Genomic DNA, 26,069 nt, shown 5'->3' on the forward strand with positions numbered 1-26,069 from the left:
ATATTTGTGCAAATTTATCATCTATCTACTTTGTAATAACTCAAATTTGAAGCAGATGAAATTCCAACATAATCAGGGCATTGCTCATCACATATTATACTAAAGAATTGAGGTATATCATATAATGATGGAACAACAGGTGGGACAGATGGACCAATACTAGAAAATGTGGCATTCCCGTCATCACACTCATTTTCATATGTTTTACTCGCAATTGTATCAGGTTCAGTAACTATCTCGGTGGCGCCAAGGTGAATATCTAATGACAACTCACATGATCTTTGTTCTTCAAGTACGACATGTGTCAATACATGACCCCATCCACCAGTATGTGCATTAAGTGAACAATCAATACCTGCATGATTTGTGTCAACCGAATGCTATCCTCTTGCACCAGAATCCCATCCCCATGTGGAAATCGGCCAGCAAACATTTTCTTCTACGACACCCATAATATACTGATCCCATCCCCAGTACAATACCCCTAATTATACTGATTTTCATCTATTGGTCTGAAAAAAGCAACAGTAGAAATACCAGCTTCATCATTAAATCCTATTGAATTGAATTTTTCAGTTATATATTGAATGTATGATTCAGGAACCTCAACATGTACATAATGTTCTATAGAATACGTTTCAATATACAATTCAATACACCACATTTCGTTACTGGAATCCAACATAAACTGTAAATTGTTGTTATCATTGATGTCAAAATATACTTCTACACAACGTGACTTGTCCATGTAAGAATATTTTCTAAAGTCAATTTTTGAACTTCCAAAATTTGTCAGTCGGTATACTATTTCTTTCACGAAAATTAATAGATCGTGATACTCGTGTTGCTCTTAACACGTTGATACTATATTTTACAGTGTGATGTCCTATGATAACGTTACCATCTGCGAATAAATGAACCGACACACTATCCATTCCTACATAAAATTTAATGGATCGTAAAAAAAGTTGATGATAATACAAATCGTAACACGAAATAAAAAGTTCATAAAAATACAAATTGTATTGTTGACAATTTTATTAAATAGATCATGAAAAATAAAAAGTTGATAATAATAATAATGATACTGATTTTTATATAATATTTACATAATATATAATAATAATAGCAACTATAATAATATACTGAAACGTAATTAACCATTTTAATCATAAATTCGATATGTAAGATAATTATTAAATTATAATTTATATTCAAAAACTAAATTCACATAATGTATATTAATATTTACATCAAATAGAAGTTCGAAATCAAAATTTTAACTGCAAAAATATAATCACAAATAAATAAAGTATCGATTTCAATCAAGCTTGAAAGACAAACTTAATTTAAAGCATAACTACTTCATATATTGAAGTGGAAACAGATATTGAGATGCTCGAAAACCGGAAAAAAAAGTATGCTTACTTGTTTTTCAACACTTCAATTAGTACGTCCTCTTAAAATTCATACCGCAAATTTTCGCATAATGATAAAAACAAATAAATGACTTCAGACAAACAAAGAATGATGATACAATAGACGTTCACCAATTATATAAGCAAATTATCAATATTCGATAAAAAAAAAACATATCATTTAATAGAGTGTGATATTGGTTTCCCTCATGATCGTGATACATCTCATCACTTTGTCGTGTGAATTTTGATAAATATTTTTTTAATAATTTAGATTGTCACGCAAGAGCGTGACTACTTTTTTTTTTATTTTTTTTAGAACTTAAGTAATTCAATCTAGTATGGCGCTAGACGGCGTAATTTGATTTTTTAATTTTTTTAAAACAAGCAGAGTCAGACGTGACTTTGTAAGGTATTTAACTGTTTAATGTCAATACTTTAATAATCAAACAGAAGACAACATTTTGAGGGAAACTATGAAACTAACATATCATGTCAATTGAATAGGCATGATAGGGCAAGTCACGCCATCTTCTTGAGCGTGACTTCAATATTTTTTTTTTAAAAAAAAACAAGTCACGCCCTTAATTATATTTTTTTAACTCAAGTCACGCTGGTTGAAACACAGTGACTTCCTTTAATTTTTTTTTTTTAAAAAAAACACAGTTGTATCTCGTCGACCGAGGAACATGGAGCATAGCGCGTTAGTCAAATGTTACAAAACCATGTGCTCTATCTTTAATTGATATAATTGGAAGCATCCGCATGCTTTTCTTATATAATATGAAGAGTTGAATATTGTGTTTCATGTTTTTTTCTTCCTTGTCTCTTTACTCGTATATTAGCAATATTTATAATAAGAAAATTTATATTATTTGTGTAAAATAAATTAATTGTTATACTAAATTTTTTATATACTACCTATGTAGGACCGAGCGCTTGCCACTTTACCAAAAGCTATAGCTGGTGGTAATGGTGCAACTCAAATCTTTTAAACCGCACAGCATCTCAAGCAGCACGGTTCGATCGCTCTACCAAGCAGGGACAATTATTGCACCCAACAATCTCCCTCCCAATAATTACACTCCTTGCAATCAATGAGAATCGAACCCGTGACCTTGGCTCTGATACCAATTGTAGGACCGAGCGCTTGCCACTTTATCAAAATGTATAGCTGGTGATAATGGTGCAACTCAAATCTTTTAAACCGCACATCAGCTCAAGCACCACGGTTCGATCGCTCTACCAAACAAAGACAACTATTACACCCAACATCCTACATAAAACAACCACAATAGTAACTATTATACTTTTAAGTATTGTTATTATTATTTGTATAAGATAAATTAATAAGAATAACTAATAAAACATGGAAACATAATTAAGAATTTTATTCATAAACTTGATAAGTAAGATTATGATGAATTCATAATTTATATTCAAATACTCAACTAAATTAATTTATATCAATATTTACCTCAAATAGAAGTTCAAAATCAAAATTTTATCTGTAAATATATAATCACAAATAAATAAATTAGCGGTTTTAATCAAACATGAAGGACAAACTTAATTAAAGCATAAAAACCTCGTGCTGAAGTGCAATTACTTGATCAAACGTCGAACGAAAATTTAGAGGAATGAAAAATCATAAAAACACAAGAATGATATATTTCAAAATTTAACACCATAGGAATGAAGAATGATAAAACGAGGGCAAATGATGTACAAGCAAATTTTCAGGGCTAAAACAAGTCATTTAACATGGCGTAATTTGTACTAATCAGTGATACATCACATCACTCTAGCACGCAAATTTTATTTAAAAAAATTTTAATAATTTTTTTTAACGTCTTCTTTGTAAAAGAAAAGAAAGATGCTTGCATATGTCAATAATTAATAAGACTTTAGTGGGTTGTCAGTCTTTCACATGAGATGGTTCATCCACCACAAACGTCCAGTTTTATTTTTTTAAAAAAATTTAAGCACTCAACTTTTTTAAACAAAAAAATTAAGCAAGCCACGTCCAATGAATTGGCGTGACTTGCTTTAAAATTTTAAAAGAAAGAAAGAATGCAAGTCACGCTCATTGAGAATAAGTGACTTACATTTTCGAAAGGCATGTCAATAGATTGTGACACTGTATGTCCTATTATTCATCAATAAGTTTCCAATTGACTGTAATCGAGCATGTTGAATGGTTTGTACAATCCACAGTCAAAGTAATTGTTCGGTGAATCGTCTTTCGGATTATATGATCCAAACAAGCTATTTGCGACGTGAATCGAGTTGTAAGACTAGAAAATGAACTTCGAGTTATCTGTTCATGGTCCGCTCGTCGACTGAAAGCGCGGATCTTCTTTCTTCGTCACTTGCCCTTCCTTGTTGATCACATCCCACTCGGAATCACTACCACAGAGGTGATTCAGAAGCGAAGGAGGCATCCCACGATTCTTCTTTCTAGTCTCTTTAAACCAAATCTAGTGAAACTGCAGTTGAGAGAGCCCCTTTATGGGGGCACATTGGTTTATACATTCTTTTTAGTCTCGACCTTCTTCGACTTTTACTACTCAATCTGGGAACGTACTTTCCAAAAGGTTTTAAAAAACTAAATTTTTTTTATTTTATTAAATTATTAAAATATTTACTCTTAACAATTAAAAAATTTGTATACACGCCTTTCCGGTATATTACGAATTTTCTCCCCCGGTTACCTTAGTTAATTAACTATTTTTTATACACCCAGACCTAAATTATTAAACAGTGAAAAAGCCGCACTAAACACACACTACACCGCACACATACACCAAGACCATCTCGCCCACACCTGATTCTTCTCGCTCTTTTGCGATTCTTATATAATGAACAATTAATCTCCTTCACCATAAAAACTCACGCACGACTGGATTTAGAAGAATCTCAGCAGCTGACAATCGTGAAGGACAACAAGAACGTGAAGGAAATGGAAGGAAGAAGCGAAGTTGGTTTCGGGTGACAACAAGAATCAACGAAATCCTTGAATTTTGATCGAGTCCAGTGGTGTTATCGGCCTTAAACCTGAAATTCTCGAAGGTATATGGGTAAATGTTGGATTTATGTTTCGAATCTAAGCTTATTTGTGCATATGGTTCGAATTGTATCTGAAAACATGTAGTCATGTTCTGTAGCGTTAGAAACAGTGCATATTGGGTCTGTTTTTTGTGTTACCGCAACTTTTACGTTTTGAATTTGAACTTATGGTCTGAACTCTGAAGAAAGCTTGTAGCGCTTTGTCTTGTCTTGGATTTGACGCCAATTCACTTCATTTTGTTTAAAATTGAAAGAGATGTGCTCATATTACTGAAACTTGTCCTAAACGAGAATCGGGCTAGCTGCAGTGCCAAGTGCTTAATGTTTTTCGAAATTCTAGGCTTTGTACGCTATAAATTTGAAAATATGACTTAAATGAATGCTGTAGAGCATTGTTTTATTTTCGAAATGATGCCAAAATCGCTTAATAGGGTTTAGCAATGAATGGGATACATCCAATTTTCCACAAACTATACAATCTGAAAGAAACGCAGCATACGAGATTAAAGTTGTGTTCTCTAAGACAAATTTAGGTCAGTTTAAATGATTGTATTTGGCAAAACTTTGTGAAGATGAATTGATGGACTTTGGGTTGGCTTGAATTTCCAACTGGAATAACTCAATTTCGATTAAGTATGAGAAAGTTATGAATTTTCTACCAAAATTTGTGGAATAGGAAATTGCTTCCGCCCTGTTTGCATATGGGTGCGGTTATGGGCTGTTTTCGGCAAGGTTAATGAATCAATTTCACCAAGTGTTGAACAAATGAAATGTCCAGGATGAGTTAGCTTTCCTTCCAAGTTAGAAGAATGAAAATTTGCTGAGTTTTGGTGAAGTTATGGGTAAATTTCTAAAGGCATGCTATGGGTTGTTAGTTTGCAAAAGGAAATTTTTAACTCGTTTTGAGAAATATTTATAACTGCATGTTAATAAATTCAAATTAGAACAACGGGCCTCACAACCTTTGTTGCTTGGTCGATGGTTATTGTGTTTTTATTAGAGAAGGGCATCGAAGGAGTGAAGAAATGGGGTCTGAGGGAGAGAATGTCCAGCTGAACTCACGGATTCTGGCATCTTGGCTAATCGGAGGGCTGGTAATTGGGGTCTCATTGCTGGGTTTAAACTTTGCCCTTCCAAAGAATAGGAAGAAGAGGCCGATAAGGGTATATATGGACGGGTGCTTCGACATGATGCATTATGGTCACTGCAATGCCCTTCGTCAGGCTCGAGCCCTTGGCGATCAATTGGTTGTCGGTGTTGTAAGTGATCCTGAAATTATTGCCAACAAAGGCCCTCCAGTCACGCCTCTTAGTGAGAGGTATGGGCTCAGATTCCCCTCTTTCCTTTTCTCTCATTCCATATTCTTTTACTGGCGTTGGCTGCTTAATTTTATTGGTGATTTTGTCTTATATTTACCCTCTTTGCATACACATCAAATTTCTTGCGTGCTCTTTGGCTATCAATTCTATTTTCGCTCTGCGTCATGATTGGATTGAATTCCTAACCACCCACATAATGTAGCCCCTTTCCACCCTCACAACGTGTCTTAAGTCTTGGTTTGTGGGTCTTAGGTTTAACTGTAGCTTAAAACATTACTAATCATAAGTAGTTGGCGATCTACTCAGCGTTACTCATTTGATTGTTCTTCATGGTAGCTTGATTGCTTTGTACTAGAAATTAATTAAGGTTGTCTACATCCATTATTGCTGCATGTTTTTCATCTTAATTAGATCACTGTGCCACTTCTTTTATTTTGTTAGCTCATTAATTCAGTCCAATAGCTTTTGTTCTTCTATCTCCCCAAGTAGCCTTCTGCACTGCAGCTTATCTAAGTTCTAACCAACACCTGCATTTTTGTGATTTTACTTGTCATAGGATGATCATGGTAAGTGCTGTGAAATGGGTGGACGAAGTTATTCCTGATGCTCCATATGCTATCACTGAAGATTTCATGAGAAAACTGTTTGATGAGTACAATATTGATTACATCATCCATGGGGACGATCCCTGCATTCTTCCAGATGGGACTGATGCTTATGCCCTTGCCAAGAAGGTTGGACGATATAAACAGATTAAGCGCACCGAAGGGGTCTCAAGTACTGACATTGTTGGTACGTTCTTGCAACTTCTCATTGATTTAGTGGCATGTTATGTGACTATTCCATTAATATATTTCCAAATCTATTAATATATTTCCAAATCTAATATATATATATAATATCTGACTTAAGAGCACAGCGGGTGGTCTAATCTTATATAGTGGTTTTCTAAGAAAAACAAATACACATTGATATCACTTCTTCAGCAGTCGCTCTTTTAGCGCTTGCATTTGGAGACAAAACCCGTAGCATCATATTTTTTGGTCAATTGTAAAACTTAACATTCGACTCCTGGATGCTCATGTAATTTTCTACAAATTGAAGTAATTTTTTGTGGTTTTGCATAATAGGTCGTATGCTTCTCTGTGTGAGAGAGAGGTCAACTGGTGACAGTCATAACCACTCTTCTTTGCAAAGACAATTCAGCCACGGTCATAGCCACAAATCTGTAGATGGCGGGTCTGGTAGTGGAACAAGAATATCTCATTTTTTACCTACATCTCGCAGGATTGTCCAATTTTCAAATGGAAAGGTACTATAATTCACCAAGGAGTGTCTTCTGCATAAACAAAAAATGATGTTTCTATCTGTACACATTTGCAGGATCCTATTGAAAACTAGCCAAAGAAATGTAGCTCTAGCTATTGATGAAGTTATCTATAAATAATTTCAAATTTCTTTCTTCAGAGCAAGCAATATCTTTTTTTGCCTTCAACAACTAGCTTTTCTCTGTCCATAAAGAGACTTTATGCTGCCATTTTCCTTATCCTACTGTCTTTTCCTGTATAAACTCCAAGAAAGCAAACGTTTCAGTCTAAATGGCATTATCCATTAGCCAATATGGACTAAGCTGTAGCTTACCTGTTGTATCAGGAAATTTATTCGGATATTAATACCAAACTCACCCAAATCATAAGTGAAAAGGTAGCTCATAATTCTACTGTGGATTTTTATACAAAATTTGCTTCATCCATTTACATTCCCTGCTGCATGCGTTCATTTCTAGCTTTGCATTTAACGGACTGATATTTTGAGAGCCTGATTGTAAGCTAACATGTGTCTTTCTGCACTATTGCATGATATTTAGTTCCACTCTGATTGCAATGTTGAATGACTGATTGCAATGTTGAATGATGTTACTTAATATCTCAAGTTAATGATTTTGACTCTTTAGGGGCCTGGACAAGATGCTCGTATAGTGTATATAGATGGTGCATTTGATCTATTCCATGCTGGACATGTGGAGGTGGGTGATTGTTATAACTCGTTTTGTTGACTTGAAAAGATTTTTTTGTGGGAAACAATGGCGAAATGTGCATGCATCCTCGTTAGTTTTTGGCGACTGACACTTAAGGCTATTTATTTTCCAACTATTGGTTTATCTTTCCTGTCATGTTTTCAATATGTTATCATTTTTTTATATGTGCTTAAAGAGCTTGTTTATGCTTTTAGAAATTTCATTTCCCCCATTCATGTATACCGTAATGTATAATAAAATAAAATCTGATAAAAGTGTGATGCTTTCCTTACCAAGGTTATTCATTGTTTACTCTGTATGCTCATGTTTACAGATACTTAGGTTTGCCCGAGGGCTTGGCGACTTTCTGCTTGTTGGTATCCATACCGACCAAACTATCAGGTTGAAACATTTCTTAGATGCTTTATATTTTTGCCTTTCCCAGTTGTCCTTTTCCTCGTGTGAATGTCATTTTCTACCTGTATTTCACTAAATTCATGTTCTGTGCCTTACGACTGGGAAAGCTATAGCTCAAGGCTATGTTATCATGCCATTCTATAACACTTGCATTCCAGGACGAATGTACTTAGCCAATTGTGTTTTCTCTACTTAGAGAGCTCCTTGTATCAGATTTCTCTAAATTACCTCTCTAAATTACCTTCATTTCCTTGCTATGAAAGCACCTGTTTATTTCTTAATTTTTTCCAGGACATTGATGATCCATTCGTTTGCTCTAGATGCATGATCGTTTGAGTGGCTAGCTTCAATTGTTTAACTTGGCAGTTGCTATTTTATGTTTGAAGGTTTTACACATACTTTTGACGTTTTTCCATATATATTGGATCCATTTGTCTTAGACTTCTGTATATTTTCTTCATTTTCCTGATATGATTTGTTTTTTCAAAACAATAGAATGTATTCATTCTCAGCATGTTAGCATTAATACCAGCTAGGTGATGTATTGGGACTAGTCTTGTTACCATTGATTGCATCTCTAGTCTCATCATCATCATAATCTTCCAACTTGTTGACTAGAAATGTGGTGTAGATATGTATCTTGTGAGGCAGATTGAGAGTGTCATCTGGCTTCAACCTTTTTTTATCTAATGCTGAACAAAATCGATATTAATCTTTAAGCTTTATTTGATGTTGAAGAATTTCAGAAATATGGAAAGTGAAGGAAGCATATCCATTCTTTGGTCTGCCTGGCTTTGGGTCACTTCTTCAATGTTTTAGTGTTTCAGAGAGCTGCTCAAGTTAAATTCTGAATATTAATTGCTCTTCTTAGCATTATTAATCTAATGAATATATTGCTTTGAGGCAGATGGTACTCTGGATTGCTAAACACAACAATCCCAATTCACTTTAATTGTATTCATTTTTGGTCATTAGCTGAAGCAATATAAAAAACTTGGTCATTATTCTTGTACAACTGGAGGGATATATATGACATATTACCATTGTGACGTTCTGCAGTGCAAATAGAGGAGCACACCGTCCAATTATGAATCTACACGAACGAAGCTTAAGTGTTTTGGCTTGTCGCTATGCGGATGAGGTTATAATTGGTGCTCCATGGGAGGTCTCAAAAGATATGGTGAGTATGGTTTATCATAATCTGGATAAATAGTGATTTTAAATGAAAGTATTTTACTCTTTCGTGTCTAATGTTGATTTAAGGTTGATAAGAAAACATGAGCTTTCTAAAGGAAACATTGAGGCTACCATGATTGGTATTTGGAATAGAATAAGATATGAATAAAATCGACTTTGGAATAGAATATAGATCAGAGTGAAATTATAAGGTTATGCCATTCTTATGTTTGGTATGAGAAGAAATGAGATGAAATGGAATATGATTATTCTTAATAACCAAATCACTTTTTAATTATTATTTTTAAGTAAATACTAGTTATTTAAGAAATTATTATAATTAATAGCATTCAAAGTTCAAACACACACGTGAGTGCAAAATAATAAATAAATATAAATTTATATGTATTAATTAGTATTTTAATATTTTTCTACTATAACTAATGTGAGAAAAATTATTTTTCTCCTTAAAAATAAGATTAATTTTTTTTTAAAAAAGAGTTATTTTATTAAAACCAAAAAATATTTCACCAATAAAGTTGTATAATGAGATTATAATTGCCAAATTAATTTGAGAGTAGTTAGTATAGGGGTTTCTACTTTAATAATATAGTATATAGATTCTTATTATTATTATTATATTTAAAGATTTTTTGTCATTAAACGATAAATAGTAGTGTTTTTTGTAAAAATTTGTAAAAATAGAAGAATAGGGAGTGAGAATAGCTACACCAATCTAAAAAGGATGGAATGACTAATGGATGAAAATGGGAATAGGAACAACCACTGCCATGGGACTGCCATGGCATACCAAGAATGTGTACAAGGAATGAGTTAGGAATGCCCATTCCATATCAACCTCATTCGCAACTGCCAAGCATGACCTAAATGTGGATTAAATTTCCTTGGATATTCTATAGACAATATTGACAGTGAGGATGTGTACCTTCTAGTCTTGCCATATTGCTTGTTTGGCTTGGGAGTGACATAGGTAATAATCCATTTAGCTTGAGCAAAACTTAGCAGTTAGTGGTCCAGCCATCCCTGGGAATCTTTGTATCTTGTGTACATACATGGGTCATTGGGAATCTTTGTATCTTGTGTACATACGTGGGTCATTTCCAATTTATTATGACTTGCTCTTTGCTGAGATTCCTTTATACATGAAAGGGTTAATTACGTATACTACCGCTTTCAAATTCCCACATTTCTGAAAACACGGGAGTTAATAGATCATTTTTTCATGTGGGGTTATTAGCAATCCCCATATTACACTTTTCTCCTGTATGATATTTGGTAAGTGATAATATATTATTAAAATTAAACCTCTTGGGTAGTTAGAGAGAGAATTTTTTGAAATATGCTCCTCCTCTCTCTGAATCTTCCACCGGCCGAGTCCTTCCATCGACCTATCAGAAACTTCTCTACCTTAGCCTAGTCGTCTGCCTCCTTGTCGGCGGCCCTCTAGTTTGTCACCTTCCCTCGCCACTGTCGTTTAAGTTGCTTTTAAAATTTTTTCCCGATGAAAGCCAGCTTACCCCTTCCATAATTTATCCTTCCCACCCTTTTCGACTGCCTATCCGACGCCATTCAGGTCGGATATAGCCGCGTCCAGAGGTTCATCGCTGACTCAAATTACTCTCTTTGGAGCGACTGGAACAGTTTCGACAAATGTACCCCAGGAATCGCAAGAACATTTGGTATGCGCCAATGGGTATCAGGTCAGATAATCGAGATGAAGTGATTAGGATCGAACACAAAATATTCACGCTGAGACTGGGTAATGAAGGAAGATCTATCTGGTGGTCCGAAAGAACAAGGAATTCGAGCTACATGTTGGGCTTCGGGAAAGAGGAAGCCTACTGGATTCAACTAAGAATCTTAGACTCCATTTCTACTTCACCGTCTGACTCGCCATTTTTCAGACTCAGAGGAAGGAATGCGGTGTTCACAGTGCAGATATTCTCCAACAAGCGTGGTAGATTTCTGGAATTGTCCAAATACAATCAACAAGGCAGGAAGCTAACCACTATCGTGCCCAGTGGTTTCAAGTGTGTGTGATGGAGAAATTTAGCTACTATTTTGGGAAAGTTAAGGTCGGGGTTTACTCAGAGGGGCATTATACTAGGGCATCACGGCTCAGACCACAGAAACTTCAATAGCGACAACAATGAATGGAGGCTGGGTGTGAGGGACCTCAGCCGAGAGGGGCTGAAATCTTCTGACAATAGAGGCTTATTAACTACCGGAAGGAATTGGGAAGAAGCTCTAATAGTTACCAAACGAAGGGTCAGCACTTCTTGGAAATCTATTCAGAATGCTCTTGGGAAACCAACTAAAACGAATGCAACTCTATTTCCGTTTGAAGCTAACAGAGCAGTGTGGTGGCCTTCAAATGCAGCCGATTTCTCTTTCTATCTGAACTTGAAACGAGGATTCTTTGATAATGGGATTTCGTTGGAATTCGAGGGATGGAGGAAAGACATTAACACGCCATTTATAGTTGAAAAGTGCTGTAATAGTTGGATTAGTATATACGGGCTACCCTGGAATCTATGGAGGCCGGATATTTTTAAGATTATTGGGGATCATTGCGGAGGTCTGATGGAAATCAGTGCCGATACTCTATCAACTAGTGATCTCAGTGCAGCTAAAATCAGGGTCAAAGGCACTGAAGGTGGGTTCCTCCAAAGCAGAATGCAAATTCCTCTTCTAGGTGAAATGACAGAGTTAAGTATTAGGGTTGAAACTTTTGACCCTTTAGCTTATCACCAGTATGAAAAGCTAACTTACGCCCAAGTGGTGGTGAATGGCAAGAGAACTTTGGCGGGGTGGGGCAACAACAATATTCGAAGGAAGCAATCTCTTGAGGAGGGGTTCAAAGGAGGACACACCGAAGGGATTCGAGAGAAGAAAGACTCACCAGCCCATGCATTAGACAACGATTTAACGGAGCTGCACACTGGTCCGGTTATCAACTCTAAGCAGAAGGAAGATAGGCATGGTTCTAATGTTCGGGAGGTTAAACAATATTCATCATCAAGTAAGAGTGCTGAACCGCCATCAGGTACTGGTAGCAAGGCGCTCAAAATCCTATCGAGAGTCGTTCCTAAAGAACCATTAAGATTTCAGAGTTCACAAGTCTATTCAACGAATTTGACGCCGACGAATGGGTAGAACAGTGTGGAGGGTGCTGCAACCTCTAAAAGACCAATGCCGACTTATGGCAAAACTTATCACAGAAGATCTAAGAGAGATGCTGTTGAGAAAAAAGAGCAATCCGATGCTCATGGGATCAACCTCCAAGGTATTAACAGCCCAAAGAAGTGTTTATGCGAAATTGATGATGGCCAGCAGGGAGATTTGGTTTTGGAATATGAAGAAGACTGCTTGTTCAACGATTCACAAGATGATTTGTTCGAGGAAGAGTCCGATTTAGAAGACACGGCCAGCTTTGTTTCTGGGAAATCTAGTGCATCGGGTAAATCAATAGGAGTGCTGGGGGATATCCAAGGGCTATTTTCATCAGTATATGAGCAGCCCCCTATCCCAACGCCAATTCCACAGGAGGATGCAACACCCTCAGCGGGAGGGAATGTAGCACATGCCAAGTTACATCCACATGAATATGCGACATCTGCTGTGGGACAGGTAATAACCAATTTTCATTCTTCTCTTCTCAATCATTCTCTCAAGCTTCATTCATACTTTCCTGCGTCATTCAATGCATTGGGGTTGTCTAGTGGCCTTTTAGGATGGGGGTGAGAGGGAAGATGAATTGTCGGGTTACGGGAAATAACATTTCGAGGGGTTACAGGAGGTAAGGACAGGGAGGGTGGCAACGGAAATTATGGCAGCTCGTGATGTTGGTTTATGTGGGGCGGAGGGGAAGGGTCCACCCATTACTTTGAAGAGAGAGCTGAATAGATTAAAGTGTGGTATCAATTATGAGAGAGGTTCATCCTCGAAGGGTTCACGCATTTCTTTATGAAAATCTTCTCATGGAATATAAGGGGTGGAGGGACGACGAGGAAAAGAGAATTGGTACGTAGGATGATACGTAAGGAAAATCCAGATATTGTGGTACTTCAGGAAACTAAAAAAGAATATGTTGACAGGTGGTTTGTGACTAGTATGTGGAAATCTAGATTTGTCGAATGAGTTTGTTTACCGTCGGATGGGCGATCGGGAGGTATCCTCGTCATGTGGGATCCGAGAGTGGTGGTGGTCGGTAATAATTTGATAGGCGAATTCTCCGTGTCAATCGAAATAAAGTCGAACGATGATATTAAGTGGTGGTTCACAGCAATTTATGGGCCTGTCAAGCCGGGAGAGAGGGAGAGATTTTGGGATGAATTGGCAGGATTGAGTTCTATATGCGGGGATAAGTGGTGCTTCGGAGGAGACTTTAATGTGGTCAGAAACACGGGAGAAAAGATGAATAGCATTTCTAACACTCCTAGCATGCTATGTTTCGATATGTTGATAGGTGAATTGGGCCTTTATGATCCTCCTCTTTTGAATGCTAAATACACGTGGTCTAACTTCAGGGATGAACCGATTTGTTGCCGGTTAGACAGATACTTATTTTCGATTGGTTGGAGGGACACTTTTCCAAACTTCAGACAAAATGTATTACCTAGAATTACCTCGGATCACTTCCCACTGGTTCTTGACACCACAACGGCGAAATGGGGTCCAGCCCCTTTCAGATTCGAAAACGTTTGGTTGTCGCATCATAATTTTAAAGATATGGTCCGGATGTGGTGGGTTGATGGGGAGGAGCAAGGGTGGGAGGGGTACAAGTTTATGAAAAAGCTAAAAAAATTGAAAGCCGATATCTCAAAATGGAACAAAGAAGTTTTTGGCAATGTGGGTGTTAGATTGGAGGAGTTGAAGCATAGGGTTAAGCTTTTGGATGAGTTAGAAGCCGAGGGAGGTTGGAATGAAAATTTAAAATCAGAAAGAAGAGACGTGAAATGTGAGATGGAAACTTTGACTTTTAAAAAGTATCAATTGGAAAGTCAGAAAGCGAAAGTGAAGTGGTTGAGGGAAGGTAATCAAAACTCAAAGTTCTTTCACTCAATGTTGACCAACAGAAGAAATAAGTCGATTATAGATAAGATGGAGTTGGAGGATGGGACTTTGGTCACGGAGGAGAAAGATATCGAGGAAAACATTGTAAGATTTTATAAGCATTTGTATAGGAATTCGGAGGGGGGAAGAGGAGGGTTTGATGGATTGGAGTGGTGCCCTTTGGATATCGGTGCAAGAGACCAGTTGGAAGTTTCCTTTTCCGAGGAGGAAATTAAAAAAGCGGTGTTTGAGAGTGAAGGATCGAAGGCGCCGGGACCGGATGGATTTACATTAGCATTTTTCCAAAAAAATTGGGACACAGTTAAGGAAGACTTATTGAAGGTGTTTGCTGAATTTTACAGAGGGGAAGTGGTGAACGGCATCACTAATGAAACTTACATTTGCCTCATTCCCAAGAAACAAGATGCTGTTAAGATCAGTGACTTTAGACCAATCAGCCTTACAACGAGTTTGTATAAGATAATTGCCTAAGTGTTGACTTCCCGACTTCACAATCGCAAACAATCAATGTGCTTTTATCAAAGGAAGACAGATAATGGATTGTTGCCTTGTTGCTAATGAAGTGGTCGAAGAATACCGTAAGAAGAAAAAAAAGGGGTGGGTGCTTAAAGTTGATTTGGAAAAGGCGTACGACAATGTTGATTGGAGATTTCTTGATTTCGTGCTCGAGAAAAAAAGATTCGGAGTAAGATGGAGAAGGTGGATTAGAGGGTGTGTGTCAAACATTTCGTTCTCGATTTTTATTAACGGAAAACCAAGGGGGAAATTTAGAGGGGAACGAGGACTTCGTCAAGGAGATCCTTTGTCCCCTTTTCTTTTTAACTTGGTCATTGATGCTTTGGGAAGGATGGTTGATAAGGCTAAGATTTTGAATGAGGTAAGAGGATTGGTGGTTGGCAGGGGTAATGTGGAAGTCTCGCATATCCAATTTGCTGATGATACATTGTTTTTAGTACAAACGGAAGAACATGTGAGGAAGCTAGTGGAAATAATCAATTTATTTGGGCTGAAATCGTGATTGAAGATCAACTTTCACAAGAATGTGGTGTTGGGGATTAGTTGTGAGGAAGAGGAAGTGCTTTGTTTGGCCGAGAGGATTGGGTGCAAAAAAGATGACTGGCCGATTAAGTATCTTGGGTTACCTTTGGGAGGGAAACCGATGTCTCTTGATTTTTGGGAACCGATCCTTACTAAGATGTCAAAAAAACTATCAAGCTGGAAGAAATCGTACTTATCAAGAGGTGGGCGGCTGACCATGATAAAAGCTGTGCTAGGCGCAATGCCTTCTTATTACATGTCCCTGTTTCGAGTGCCAACAAAAGTAGCTAAAATAATGGAAAAAATTATGAGCGATTTCTTGTGGGATGGAGCGGACGAGGACAAGAGTTGTCACGTTGTGGGTTGGGAAATGGTTTGCAGACCGAAGGATAGGGGTGGGCTTGGATTGGGGAATATTGGTTTGAGAAACAAAGCGTTGCTAGGGAAATGGTGGTGGCGAGGATTTGAGGAAAAGGGGCAGTTGTGGAAGAACGTTATTAAAAGCATTTATGGTCTTCAAGAGAATGGATGGGATTTGGGATTGGCCAGGAACACGACTTCTCGTAGCCCTTGGAAATTTATTTCTCGTTCTTTCCCGGCAATTCAACTGTTGAGTGGGTTGGTTTTGAGAGGAGGTAATTTCATTAGGTTTTGGGAGGATGTTTGGGTGGGAGAGGGACCTTGTTTCAAAAATCGTTTTCCTTCTTTGTTTTCGATTTGCACCGTCATCAATAAACCAATCTGTAATTTTTTTGAGGTTTTCGAGTCGGGTGACGGTCGCAATTATCGCTGGGACGTGCGCTTTAGGAGACACCTTAATGACAGAGAGTTGGGGGAGTTTGGAAATTTAATGGGTGTCCTTCATTCGGTTACTATCGAGTTGGGTTCGGAGGATAGGAGGGTGTGGTTGGGTGATTCTTCGGGTCTGTTCTCAGTCAGTTCTTTTTACGAGTCATTCTTTCCTTTCCATATTTTTCCTGTTTTTCACCCATATCAGATGACATTTGGAAAGTTCCTATCTCACAAAAGATTCAAATTTTCTCGTGGATTGTCGCTCTGAGCAAGTTACAGACCTCTGATTCAGTGCAAAGAAGATGGCCATCATGTGCTTTACGGCCACAGTGGTGCTGCTTATGTCACAACCACGAAGAGGATCAAGATCATGTACTGGTGCATTGTTCTTTCTCAAGAAGCATTTGGATTAAGGTCCTGCAAGAGCTGAGATTATTTTGGATTTTTCCGAGGAGGGCCGAAGACATGTTTATCATAGATCCGGGATTTCGAAGGGGGGCTATCGTCAATACTTTCTGCTATACGGTCGTCCATTACACTTTATGGAGTATATGGCTCGAGAGAAACAACAGAATTTTCAATGACTCGTCAAACTCGGAGGACAAAGTGTGGGAATTGCTGAAATTCAGGGTGGCACAATCAATTAGAAATTTCAAAGAACTGGGTCATTTAACTATTTCAGATGTGGTTAGGGATTGGAATTTTGTAACGTTTTAATTCGTTAGCCGTACTATCTTTATTTTGGCGGAAAACTCTTTCGCTTGCTTTGTAATGGACTATTCTAATTCAATATAATCTAAGTTTCCTATAAAAAAAAAAGATATTTGGTAAGTGCCTGAAAGTAGAAACGTTATATAGTGGAACCAAAATATGCATTTTCTTAGTTTCGTGTATGGCTAATACTCTCCGAGTCTCTGCAAAGCCAATGTTTTGCATGTTCCTGCCATGTCTTGGAGTGAATAAAAATCTCATCAATGAAGACCACATAAAATTGATCTAGATATTCTCTTGGCGGTGCCCTTTATCAGGTATTTGAAAATTGCTAGTCCATGGGATAAGCTAGGCATGCTTAACGGACCGGTTGGGGTCGGAACCGACCCGGAACCAGTCCGTTAAGCCTGGAACCGGATCCGGTATGGATGAACCGGACTCGAAACCGTGTACTATCCATTGGTTGGTGGGTTGAACCGGTTCAGCATGTTCTGAACCGGATCTGAACCGGTTCAACCGGTTCCGGATCCGCATCCGGTTTCGTACCGTTCCTGTTCGTATCCGGAACCGACCTAGAACAAGACCCGGAACCGGACCCAGAACCCGGAATTTGAAATTTTTTTAAAAATAAAAATAAAAAAAGGCCTTTGGGCCAATGACTACTGAAATTTGCATTTTTTTTGCAATTTGGCCCCCAATTTTGGGGGCTTTATTGCAAATATAATTTTTTTTTACACCTGTAAATACAAGTCATTTTTTATATTTCACATATCAATTTTCTCGCAATTTTTCGTTTTTCTACAATCAATATCTTTCTTTGCTATCATTTTCCCAAATATATTCAATAATTGTGTTATAATTTTATCTATAATCAATATTATTTTTATTGTTATTTATTTACTATTTCGCAATTTACTCCTATAAATATTTCGAATTTCAATGGCATCACAAACCGTCGTGGTGGTAGTGGTGGCGGCGAATACGCTTCCGACTTTGGTGAACATTTTGGCTACATCCCCGACTTTGATAAAGTCGAACCTGACCACGATGATGAAGAAGCCATGGAACTCCCCAACAAAGATGTAGGGACGCCATCGTCTACTCGAGCAAGCAACACAATCTCAACGAGCACGACGACAGCCCGTGCAAAGTAAAACAAAGTTTGAGATCACTTTGATATTGAACAACAAGGTACGAATAACTCTTTTGCCGTTTGTAAAATTTGCAAAACGAGGTATTCTTACAAAACGGGTGGTGGTTCTGGTGGTACCGGCACTTTGAAAAAACATTTAGTCAAGGTACATAAACTTGACCTTGATACGCTACAACAATTCGGTAGGGAACCAACACAACAACATATTAATCCTTCAAGTGGTAAAGCTTTCATAATTACAAAAGAAATTTCTCGGAAAGCCATCGTAAAGTTTGTTATCAAATGTTGTCAACTTTTTATAATAGCTGAACAAGAAGGTTTTGTTGAATTTACTAGTACTATTCAACCTGGTTTTCACAATATTTCTAGGCATACACTTAAGAAATATTGTTTTGATATTTATAAAGAAATAAAAAAACACTAAAATCGCATCTTTCAAATATTTCTTATAGAGTTAGTTTGACAAATGATATTTGGACTAATTTAAAATATGAATCTTATCTTGTTATATGTCATGGATTGACGAAACTTGGACTATGCAAAAAAGAATTTTAGCGCTAGATCATTTAAAATCGTCTCACAACACATGCATTATAGCTAGATATGTTTTAAATGTTGTTAAGATTTATGTCATACAAAATAAAATAATGTCGATAACATTAGATAATGCGAGTGACAATACTCTTGCAATTAAATATCTTAAAGATTCACTAAAATCAATTTTAGATGGTAATTTGCTTCATGTTAGATGTTCGTGTCATATTATCAACTTATGTGTTAAGTGTGCCTGTGATGAGCAAATGTTCACTGTATTAGAAAATTCAAATTATGTGGGAAATTATTACGTGAAAGAAGATGTGGACTCGACTAGAAAACACTAGTCGAATCAAATTTAAAAAATTTCCTCTTCCTGTTGAAACTATATGGAATTATTTATATCATTTGCTTCATACTTTATTACGTTTTCAAGATTTAGTTACTCCATATTATAATAATATTGCGGTATAATCTTTAATGCTAATTGACGATGATTGGAATATTTTGAGTAAATGTGTTTCTTTGTTAGAAATTTTTAAAGAAGCAGCCGAAAAATTTTCTGGCATTAACTACCTTACTTCAACCATGTTTCTACCTTTGCTTTTCAATATGTTTTATAAATTTATGGAATACCGTGATGATTCTGTTATGTGTGATTTTGTTTCAAATATGGAAAATAAATTTTTAAAATATTGGGAAACTATACCAATTGTGCATGGTTTAACAACATTACTTGATCCTTCCATATTTGAAACTAAATCACGCATTACAGAATCATCACGATATTCAATAAATTTATAAAACATATTGAAAAACAAAGGTAGAAACATGGTTGAAGTAGGGTAGTTAATGCCAGAAAATTTTTCGGTTGCTTCTTAAAAAATTTCTAACAAAGAAACACATTTACTCAAAATATTCCCATCATCGTCAGTTAGCATTAAAGATTGTACCGCAATATTATTATAATATGGAGTAACTAAATCTTGTAAACGTAATAAAGTATGAAGAAAGTGATATAAAGAATTCTATCTAGTTTCAACAGGAAGAGGAAATTTTTTAAATTTAATTTCATTTGATTTGACTAGTGTTTTCCAGTCACGTCCATATCTTCTTTCACGTAATAATTTCCCACATAATTTGAATTTTTCTATTACAGTGGACACTTGCTCATCACAAACACATTTAACACATAAGTTGATAATATGACACACACATCTAACAAGAAGCAAATTATCATCTAATATTGCTTTTAGTGAATCTTTAAGATATTTAATTGCAAGAGTATTGGCACTCGCATTATCTAACGTTATCGACATTATTTTATTTTGTATGCCATAATTCTTAACAACATTTAAAACATATCTAGCTATAGTGTATGCGTTGTGAGACGATTCTAAATGATCTAGCGCTAAAATTCTTTTTTGCATAGTCCAAGTTTCGTCAATCCAATGATATATAACAACAAGATAAAATTCATATTTTGAATTAGTCCAAATATCAGTTGTCAAACTAACTCTACAAGAAATATTTGAAGATGCGATTTTAGTGTTTTTTTAAATTCTTTATAAATATTAAAACAATATTTCTTAAGTGTATGCCTAGAAATATTGTGAAAACCAGGTTGAATAGTACTAGTAAATTCAACAAAACCTTCTTGTTCAGCTATTATAAAAGGTTGATAACATTTGATAACAAACTTTACGATGGCTTTCCGAGAAATTTCTTTTGTAATTATGAAAGCTTTACCACTTGAAGGATTAATATGTTGTTGTGTTGGTTCCCTACCGAATTGTTGTAGCGTATCAAGGTCAAGTTTATGTACCTTAACTAAATGTTTTTTCAAAGTGCCGGTACCACCGGAACCACCACCCGTTTTGTAAGAATACCTCGTTTTGCAAATTTTACAAACGACAAAAGAATTATTCGTACCTTGTTGTTCAATATCAAAGTGATCCCAAACTTTGCTTCGCTTTGCACGGCTGTCGTCGTGCTCGTTGACATTGTGTTGCTTGCTCAAGTAGACGATGACGTCCCTACATCTTTGTTGGGGAGTTCCATGGCTTCTTCATCCTCGTGGTCATTCGACTTTATCAAAGTCGGAGATGTAGCCAAAATGTTCACCAAAGTCGGAAGCGTATTCGCTACCACCACCACGACGGTTTGAAGATGATGCCATTGAAATTCGAATTATTTATATGAGTAAACTGTGAAATAGTAAATAAATAACAATAAAAATAATATTGTTTATAGATAAAATTATAATACAATTATTGAATATATTTGGAGAAATGATAGCAAAGAAAGATATTGATTGTAGAGAAATGAAAAGTTGAAAGAAAATTGATATGTGAAATATAAAAAATGACTTGTATTTATAGGTGATTTTTTGGGGTAAAAAAAAATTTATATTTGCAATAAAGCCCCCAAATTGCAAAAAAAAAAAAAATGCAGATTTCAGTAACCGTTGAATGGCTACTGAAATCTGCCCAACGGCCTTTTTTTATTTTTTTTATAAAAGTTTCGGATTCCGGATACGGACAGGAACCGGATCCGGAACCGGTTCAGAACATGCTCACCAACCAATGGATTGTACACGATTTCGGGTCCGGTTCATCCATACCGGTTCCGGTTCCGGCCCGAACCAGTTCGTTAAGCATGCATATTCTCCCCCCCTCTCTCTCTCTCTCTCTCTCTTCATCTTGAAATCGAGTTCAAAAATGTTAGAATTATTTTCCATGACCTTCCCTTTTTATTGTGATTTGATTAGACACTAGTCTGTGTAGAATCGTGATTCTGTTTCTTTGAATTGTGCTTGGTACACGACTTTGTCACCTACCTTTATACAACCATGTGTATGTTTGTTAGTTCTTCACATGAAATCTCATGCAATACACGGTCTTATCCCCAAATTGAACATGATTTTGTGCTTGTCTTCTTTTTCAATTCTTTGGCCTTTCTTGCTGCCCATAGCCATGCCTTGCTCCTTTCTTTGTGTTTTATTCGTTCTTTAATATCTCAATGTGCGTACGACTCACAGTTTGGACAAGGAGGGCTATGCGATGCCGCATACCACTAATAGTTCTATCCATCAAAACTTGCATGATAGACGGTCCTCACACAAGCATTGCACGGACTACTGCTTCGAATTGTTTAGACTGTAGACTTGCATTCACACGGTCGTTCTTTTCGTTTCTTCATTTTCGTGCTTCATACAAAACATTACTTTAATTTTCAAGAATCACAGTTCAAGCACAAAGCTTGCATTGTTCGTTGCATCTTATTTTTTAAATCAACCATGAGCATGGCACTGTGCACTGCTTTTTGGCTCCTTCTTGCTTCGGCAGCATATTATGAAAGGAATAAGTTCCTTCACACAGCTCATTGCACGTGCTGTTTTTCTTACTTTATTTTTTCCTCAATATTTTTACTCTATCATACATCACATGATCTGGCCACAACGCACGACACCGTTCCGTGCTTCTTTCTCTTGACATCACCAAGACACTAACCATGCATCTGACGCCGTGCTTGCTTCTTTGTTGGCTTCTTCATTTGCATGTTAGTTTTCTTCTCTAAACATGGCATTCACGACCCTATACGTGGGACTGTGCTTCGATTCATGATCACTTTTTATCCTGCAATTTCAGTATAATCTCGAGAGTGAATTTATGTGTCGTTCTCTTTATTGACTTTTCTTCATATTCATCTCTTTTCCAATATGCTATCTACGTTACACATGATAAAAATGAACCAAATAAATGCGACAATTGGACGAATAAAAGCCAAATGAACACGAATACGACAAATAACTGATATAAAACAACAATACAATTCGTACTTGTGGGCTTCAAAACAAGTGATTATTTTTCTTAGGCTAACATGAACATGTATGTCTTACCACTATAAGCATACTAACTACATACTCGAACAAAATTTAACCCTAAATATGCACCTACAAGAGTATCACTAAGCCTAGTGCACGCTTCTAACAAAAGTAACAAAGCTCAAAGAAAAGACAGGTTACTTCTCTAACGCTTTGATTTTCTACCTTTTTACCGCTACAAGGTCCCAGCAGAAGAACCTCAGAACCTCCCTGCAAAAGAAATAAATGATTTAGCTCAGGGAAAACTTTGTAGTTAGCACTTCAAACCAAGTACTATGAGGTCCCATAGTTCCTAAAATAGTACTCCAGAAGGCCCTCAGAATATTTACGAGGTAAAGAACCTCAGAATATGTACGAGGTAAAATAGTACTCCGGAAGGCCCTCAGCATGGGCAGCAACGATCAAAGCCCCAACAACAGCAAGCATCCTGAAGAAGCAGTGCAACGACGACAACAAAGGGTCTCCAAATCATCAAACAAGCAAAGAACCATTTATATTGATGAATTTTCGAGCTGGAAAGCTTAATTATTTCAATAACAGCATTTTTGTCATATAATGATATAGTATATAAATATGTTTTTTTAAAATTAATAGTGCGATTTGCTTTGACAAGGTGTGCGTCTCGCCTTGCTCTTCAGGCTCCAAGATCCCTTTGCGCCTTGGTGCACTTAGCGCCTTTAACTATGGGTGTCAGGGCATTACAAAATTGTGAATAGTCAAGTAAAAGTTCTCATAGAATGTTGTCAACCTAGCTTTTGCTGTACAAAGTTCTAGTTTTCTGATGCTTTTATTTTCATGTCATTAAATGTGCTGCGTGAAAGAAAATGAAATGTTTAACCACTTCCACCAGTTGTGGTGTGAAGACCCAAAATTTTGCATTACAAAGAGACAAAGTACCAAGTTTATTTTAGTTTTGCATTGAAGATTAATTTTGTCATGGAGGAGAATAAAATACATGCAACCTTTGGCATAGAGGGGGAAAGCCTAAAGTCATATTGGTGACATTTAAGTTCATAAACCATGCAACCTTTGGTATGGAGAGGGAAGGCCAAGAGTCACATTGATGATTAATGTCATAAATCATGCAACCTTTGGTATGGAGGGGGAATACCTAAAGTCACATTGATGTCTATAAATAATGGCAAAAGAATGAGTGAAAACACACCAAAACAATATCAAAAGTTCTCTCCAAAAGTTGTAATTTTCGATTACAAAAATTCTGCTCAATTTCAGAAAGTTTTGCTCATTGTTTTACACGTCCAAATCCGATCTCCACCGTTCAGAATATACCTACACGTGTTTGGAGCAACATATCCAAAATTCAGACCGATCCAACGGTTCAATTAGGCGCAAACATTTTTGCAAGATGACTGGTTTTTCAGTGTCAAACTCCAACTTTCATTCCAAGATTTTTGGAACAATCTTTCAAGTAAGTGGGTTTTTGCTATGTATTTCTTTGTAACTTAAAATTTGTATAAGTATGACATGCTTGTATGTGTGTCAAATCATTTTTGAAAAATGCTATATTATGTATTATAAAAATCTCGATCGATGTACGATATGTTCTTCTGGTCTCGACGTTCTTTGAATCTGATGAGTCCTCTCATAATTCTGATAAGTACTGTTTGATGAATCTGATTTTGTAATACACTGTTATGACCATGGAGGACAAGATGAATAACAGTGTTCCGTTTGTTCTGATCTGATCTGTTCTGAGTTATTCTGATAAGTTCTGTTTCACCCTTCGAGTCTGATTCGGTTAATGTTTGATATGATAAGTTTTGAAAGTATGTTAAAAGATGCTTTAAGGATTAAGTTCTATATGTATCATTGGAAATCGATCGACCCCCCACTTGCTGAGTGTTTCCCCAAAACACTCACCCCTTACAAATTTCAGATAAAAATGAAGAGTAACTGAATGAGGAGGAACAAGAAACTTTCTGGGGATGGTAGTCGATAAGCAAGATTCAAGAATCAAGACTTTATTTTTCTTTTGTTTAGTTTTTGCTTCCGCAACTCTGATGTATTTTTATTCTATTGTCAATGTAAAGACAATGTTTTATTTATGAAAAAGACTGGTTATTTGGCATTTCGATACGAGGCTTAATTGTTTTCAAGTAATTGTTAAACAATGCCGGATGTCACCGACGCTTCGGACACGGGGCGTGACATGTGGTTACCATGTATCCATGTCAAAGTTTTGTACATGTACAAAGGATGTTTGTTCTTTTTTTTCTTTTTTACCCCCAAAAATGTTGTGTGTAGGAAAGGCTGGGAGGGGTTAAAATGGGTAGTGTAATCAAATCCAGACTATGATTGTTCCATGGCATGCACGATTTTTTCAGTTTGAATCTCATTCGATATTCTTGTTGCTGTAGATAACAACCTTCAATATTTCTTTGGTTGTGCATGGAACTGTGGCAGAGGATAATGATTTTCAGAAGGTATGGTTGTATTGGAGTCTATTGATCTCTGGAGGTATAATGTTAGTTACCAAAAGTTGTTTATGGTTGCTGATTTTATAGGAGAAGAGGAATCCTTATTCTGTCCCAATCAGCCTAGGTATTTTCAAGCTCTTAGAAAGTCCTCTGGACATTACCACTAGCACAATAATCAAGAGGATTGTATCAAATCATGAGGCATACCAGGTTTTGTTTCTGTTATTGTTTTGAGAGATGAAAAATTTCTATGAAATGTGATTCTTTAACAAATTCATGTGACAAGAAGCTGGCTTGTTATTGCGCAGAGACGAAATGAGAAAAAGGCCGAAAGTGAAAGAAGGTATTATGAAGATAAATCCTATGTTTCGGGTGATTAATTGACTAGAGAATATTGGAGGTAAACACATTAAACCATCTGTTTTTGCCACCATCCGGTAATTTTTGTAGGTGGTTCTGGCCCTTATGGATCTAATTTTACCCTTTTTAGGTTGCCGGTTACTTGGTAGTTGGTGCTATCTGCTGCGATCTCTACAGATATTCAAGATAGTTTTTGCAGTTGTTAAATTTTCTTTATTTGTTTCTGGCTTGGTTGGAGCCTTAGAAGTTGTAGAACAAGTAATTTTAATCATTAAATATAAGCGTATTTACGCGGCAGCTTAAACTCATCATCATTCGAAAAAGTATGCAAGGGAAACTGTGAGTTTAATTGTTGGGTTAATTTGCCTTTTTTTGTTTTTTTTGTTTTTTTGGAGAAGACTAGGAAAAGAAAGGCAAGGACAGTTTAGACTTTCTTTGTTAAATATAATTCATAAATTTTCCTGTGTTTGTGTTCTTTTTTTTTTTTTTTTAATATCAAACTTTAATCATTTCAGTCTCTCTGATTGGGAAAATTAGGGAAAAAGAAGTCTCTTGTGTGTTTTTTTTTTAAAAAGATCCATAATGAAATTTACCTTTATGTCCCTATGTTTTTAAGTTTAAAATATGTAAAACACACGATTAAA

General features: G+C 36.4%; 1 protein-coding gene across 2 annotated transcripts; it reads left to right on the forward strand.

Annotated features, from left to right (window-relative positions):
* Positions 1 to 4,186: 4,186 nt before the first annotated feature.
* On the forward strand, positions 4,187 to 25,774 carry LOC142543057 (ethanolamine-phosphate cytidylyltransferase-like). 2 transcript variants are annotated; one of them, XM_075650041.1, is made up of 11 exons: positions 4,187 to 4,490; positions 5,488 to 5,805; positions 6,363 to 6,598; positions 6,937 to 7,118; positions 7,761 to 7,832; positions 8,158 to 8,225; positions 9,300 to 9,420; positions 25,006 to 25,071; positions 25,153 to 25,275; positions 25,374 to 25,465; positions 25,556 to 25,774. In XM_075650041.1, exons 2-10 carry the CDS (start codon positions 5,513 to 5,515, stop codon positions 25,443 to 25,445), a joined length of 1,233 nt encoding a protein of 410 aa, XP_075506156.1. In that variant the 5' UTR covers positions 4,187 to 4,490; positions 5,488 to 5,512; the 3' UTR covers positions 25,446 to 25,465; positions 25,556 to 25,774. The 2 variants fall into 2 exon arrangements, with proteins under 2 accessions (XP_075506156.1, XP_075506158.1); XM_075650043.1 differs by having other exon boundaries at positions 5,493 to 5,805.
* The last annotated feature ends 295 nt before the right edge of the window (positions 25,775 to 26,069 follow it).

The sequence above is a fragment of the Primulina tabacum genome, chromosome 4, assembly GCF_025594145.1.
Source record: "Primulina tabacum isolate GXHZ01 chromosome 4, ASM2559414v2, whole genome shotgun sequence".
In the NCBI taxonomy this organism is placed as follows: Eukaryota; Viridiplantae; Streptophyta; class Magnoliopsida; order Lamiales; family Gesneriaceae; genus Primulina; species Primulina tabacum.

What these genes read in the sequence shown, in the direction of transcription:
- LOC142543057 (XM_075650041.1), top strand. Translation starts at nt 5,513, where the DNA reads ATGGGGTCTGAGGGAGAGAATGTCCAGCTGAACTCACGGATTCTGGCA. An exon ending in GTCACGCCTCTTAGTGAGAG is followed by an intron (nt 5,806 to 6,362) that starts GTATGGGCTCAG and finishes TACTTGTCATAG; the next exon opens with GATGATCATGGTAAGTGCTG. An exon ending in CTCAAGTACTGACATTGTTG is followed by an intron (nt 6,599 to 6,936) that starts GTACGTTCTTGC and finishes TTTGCATAATAG; the next exon opens with GTCGTATGCTTCTCTGTGTG.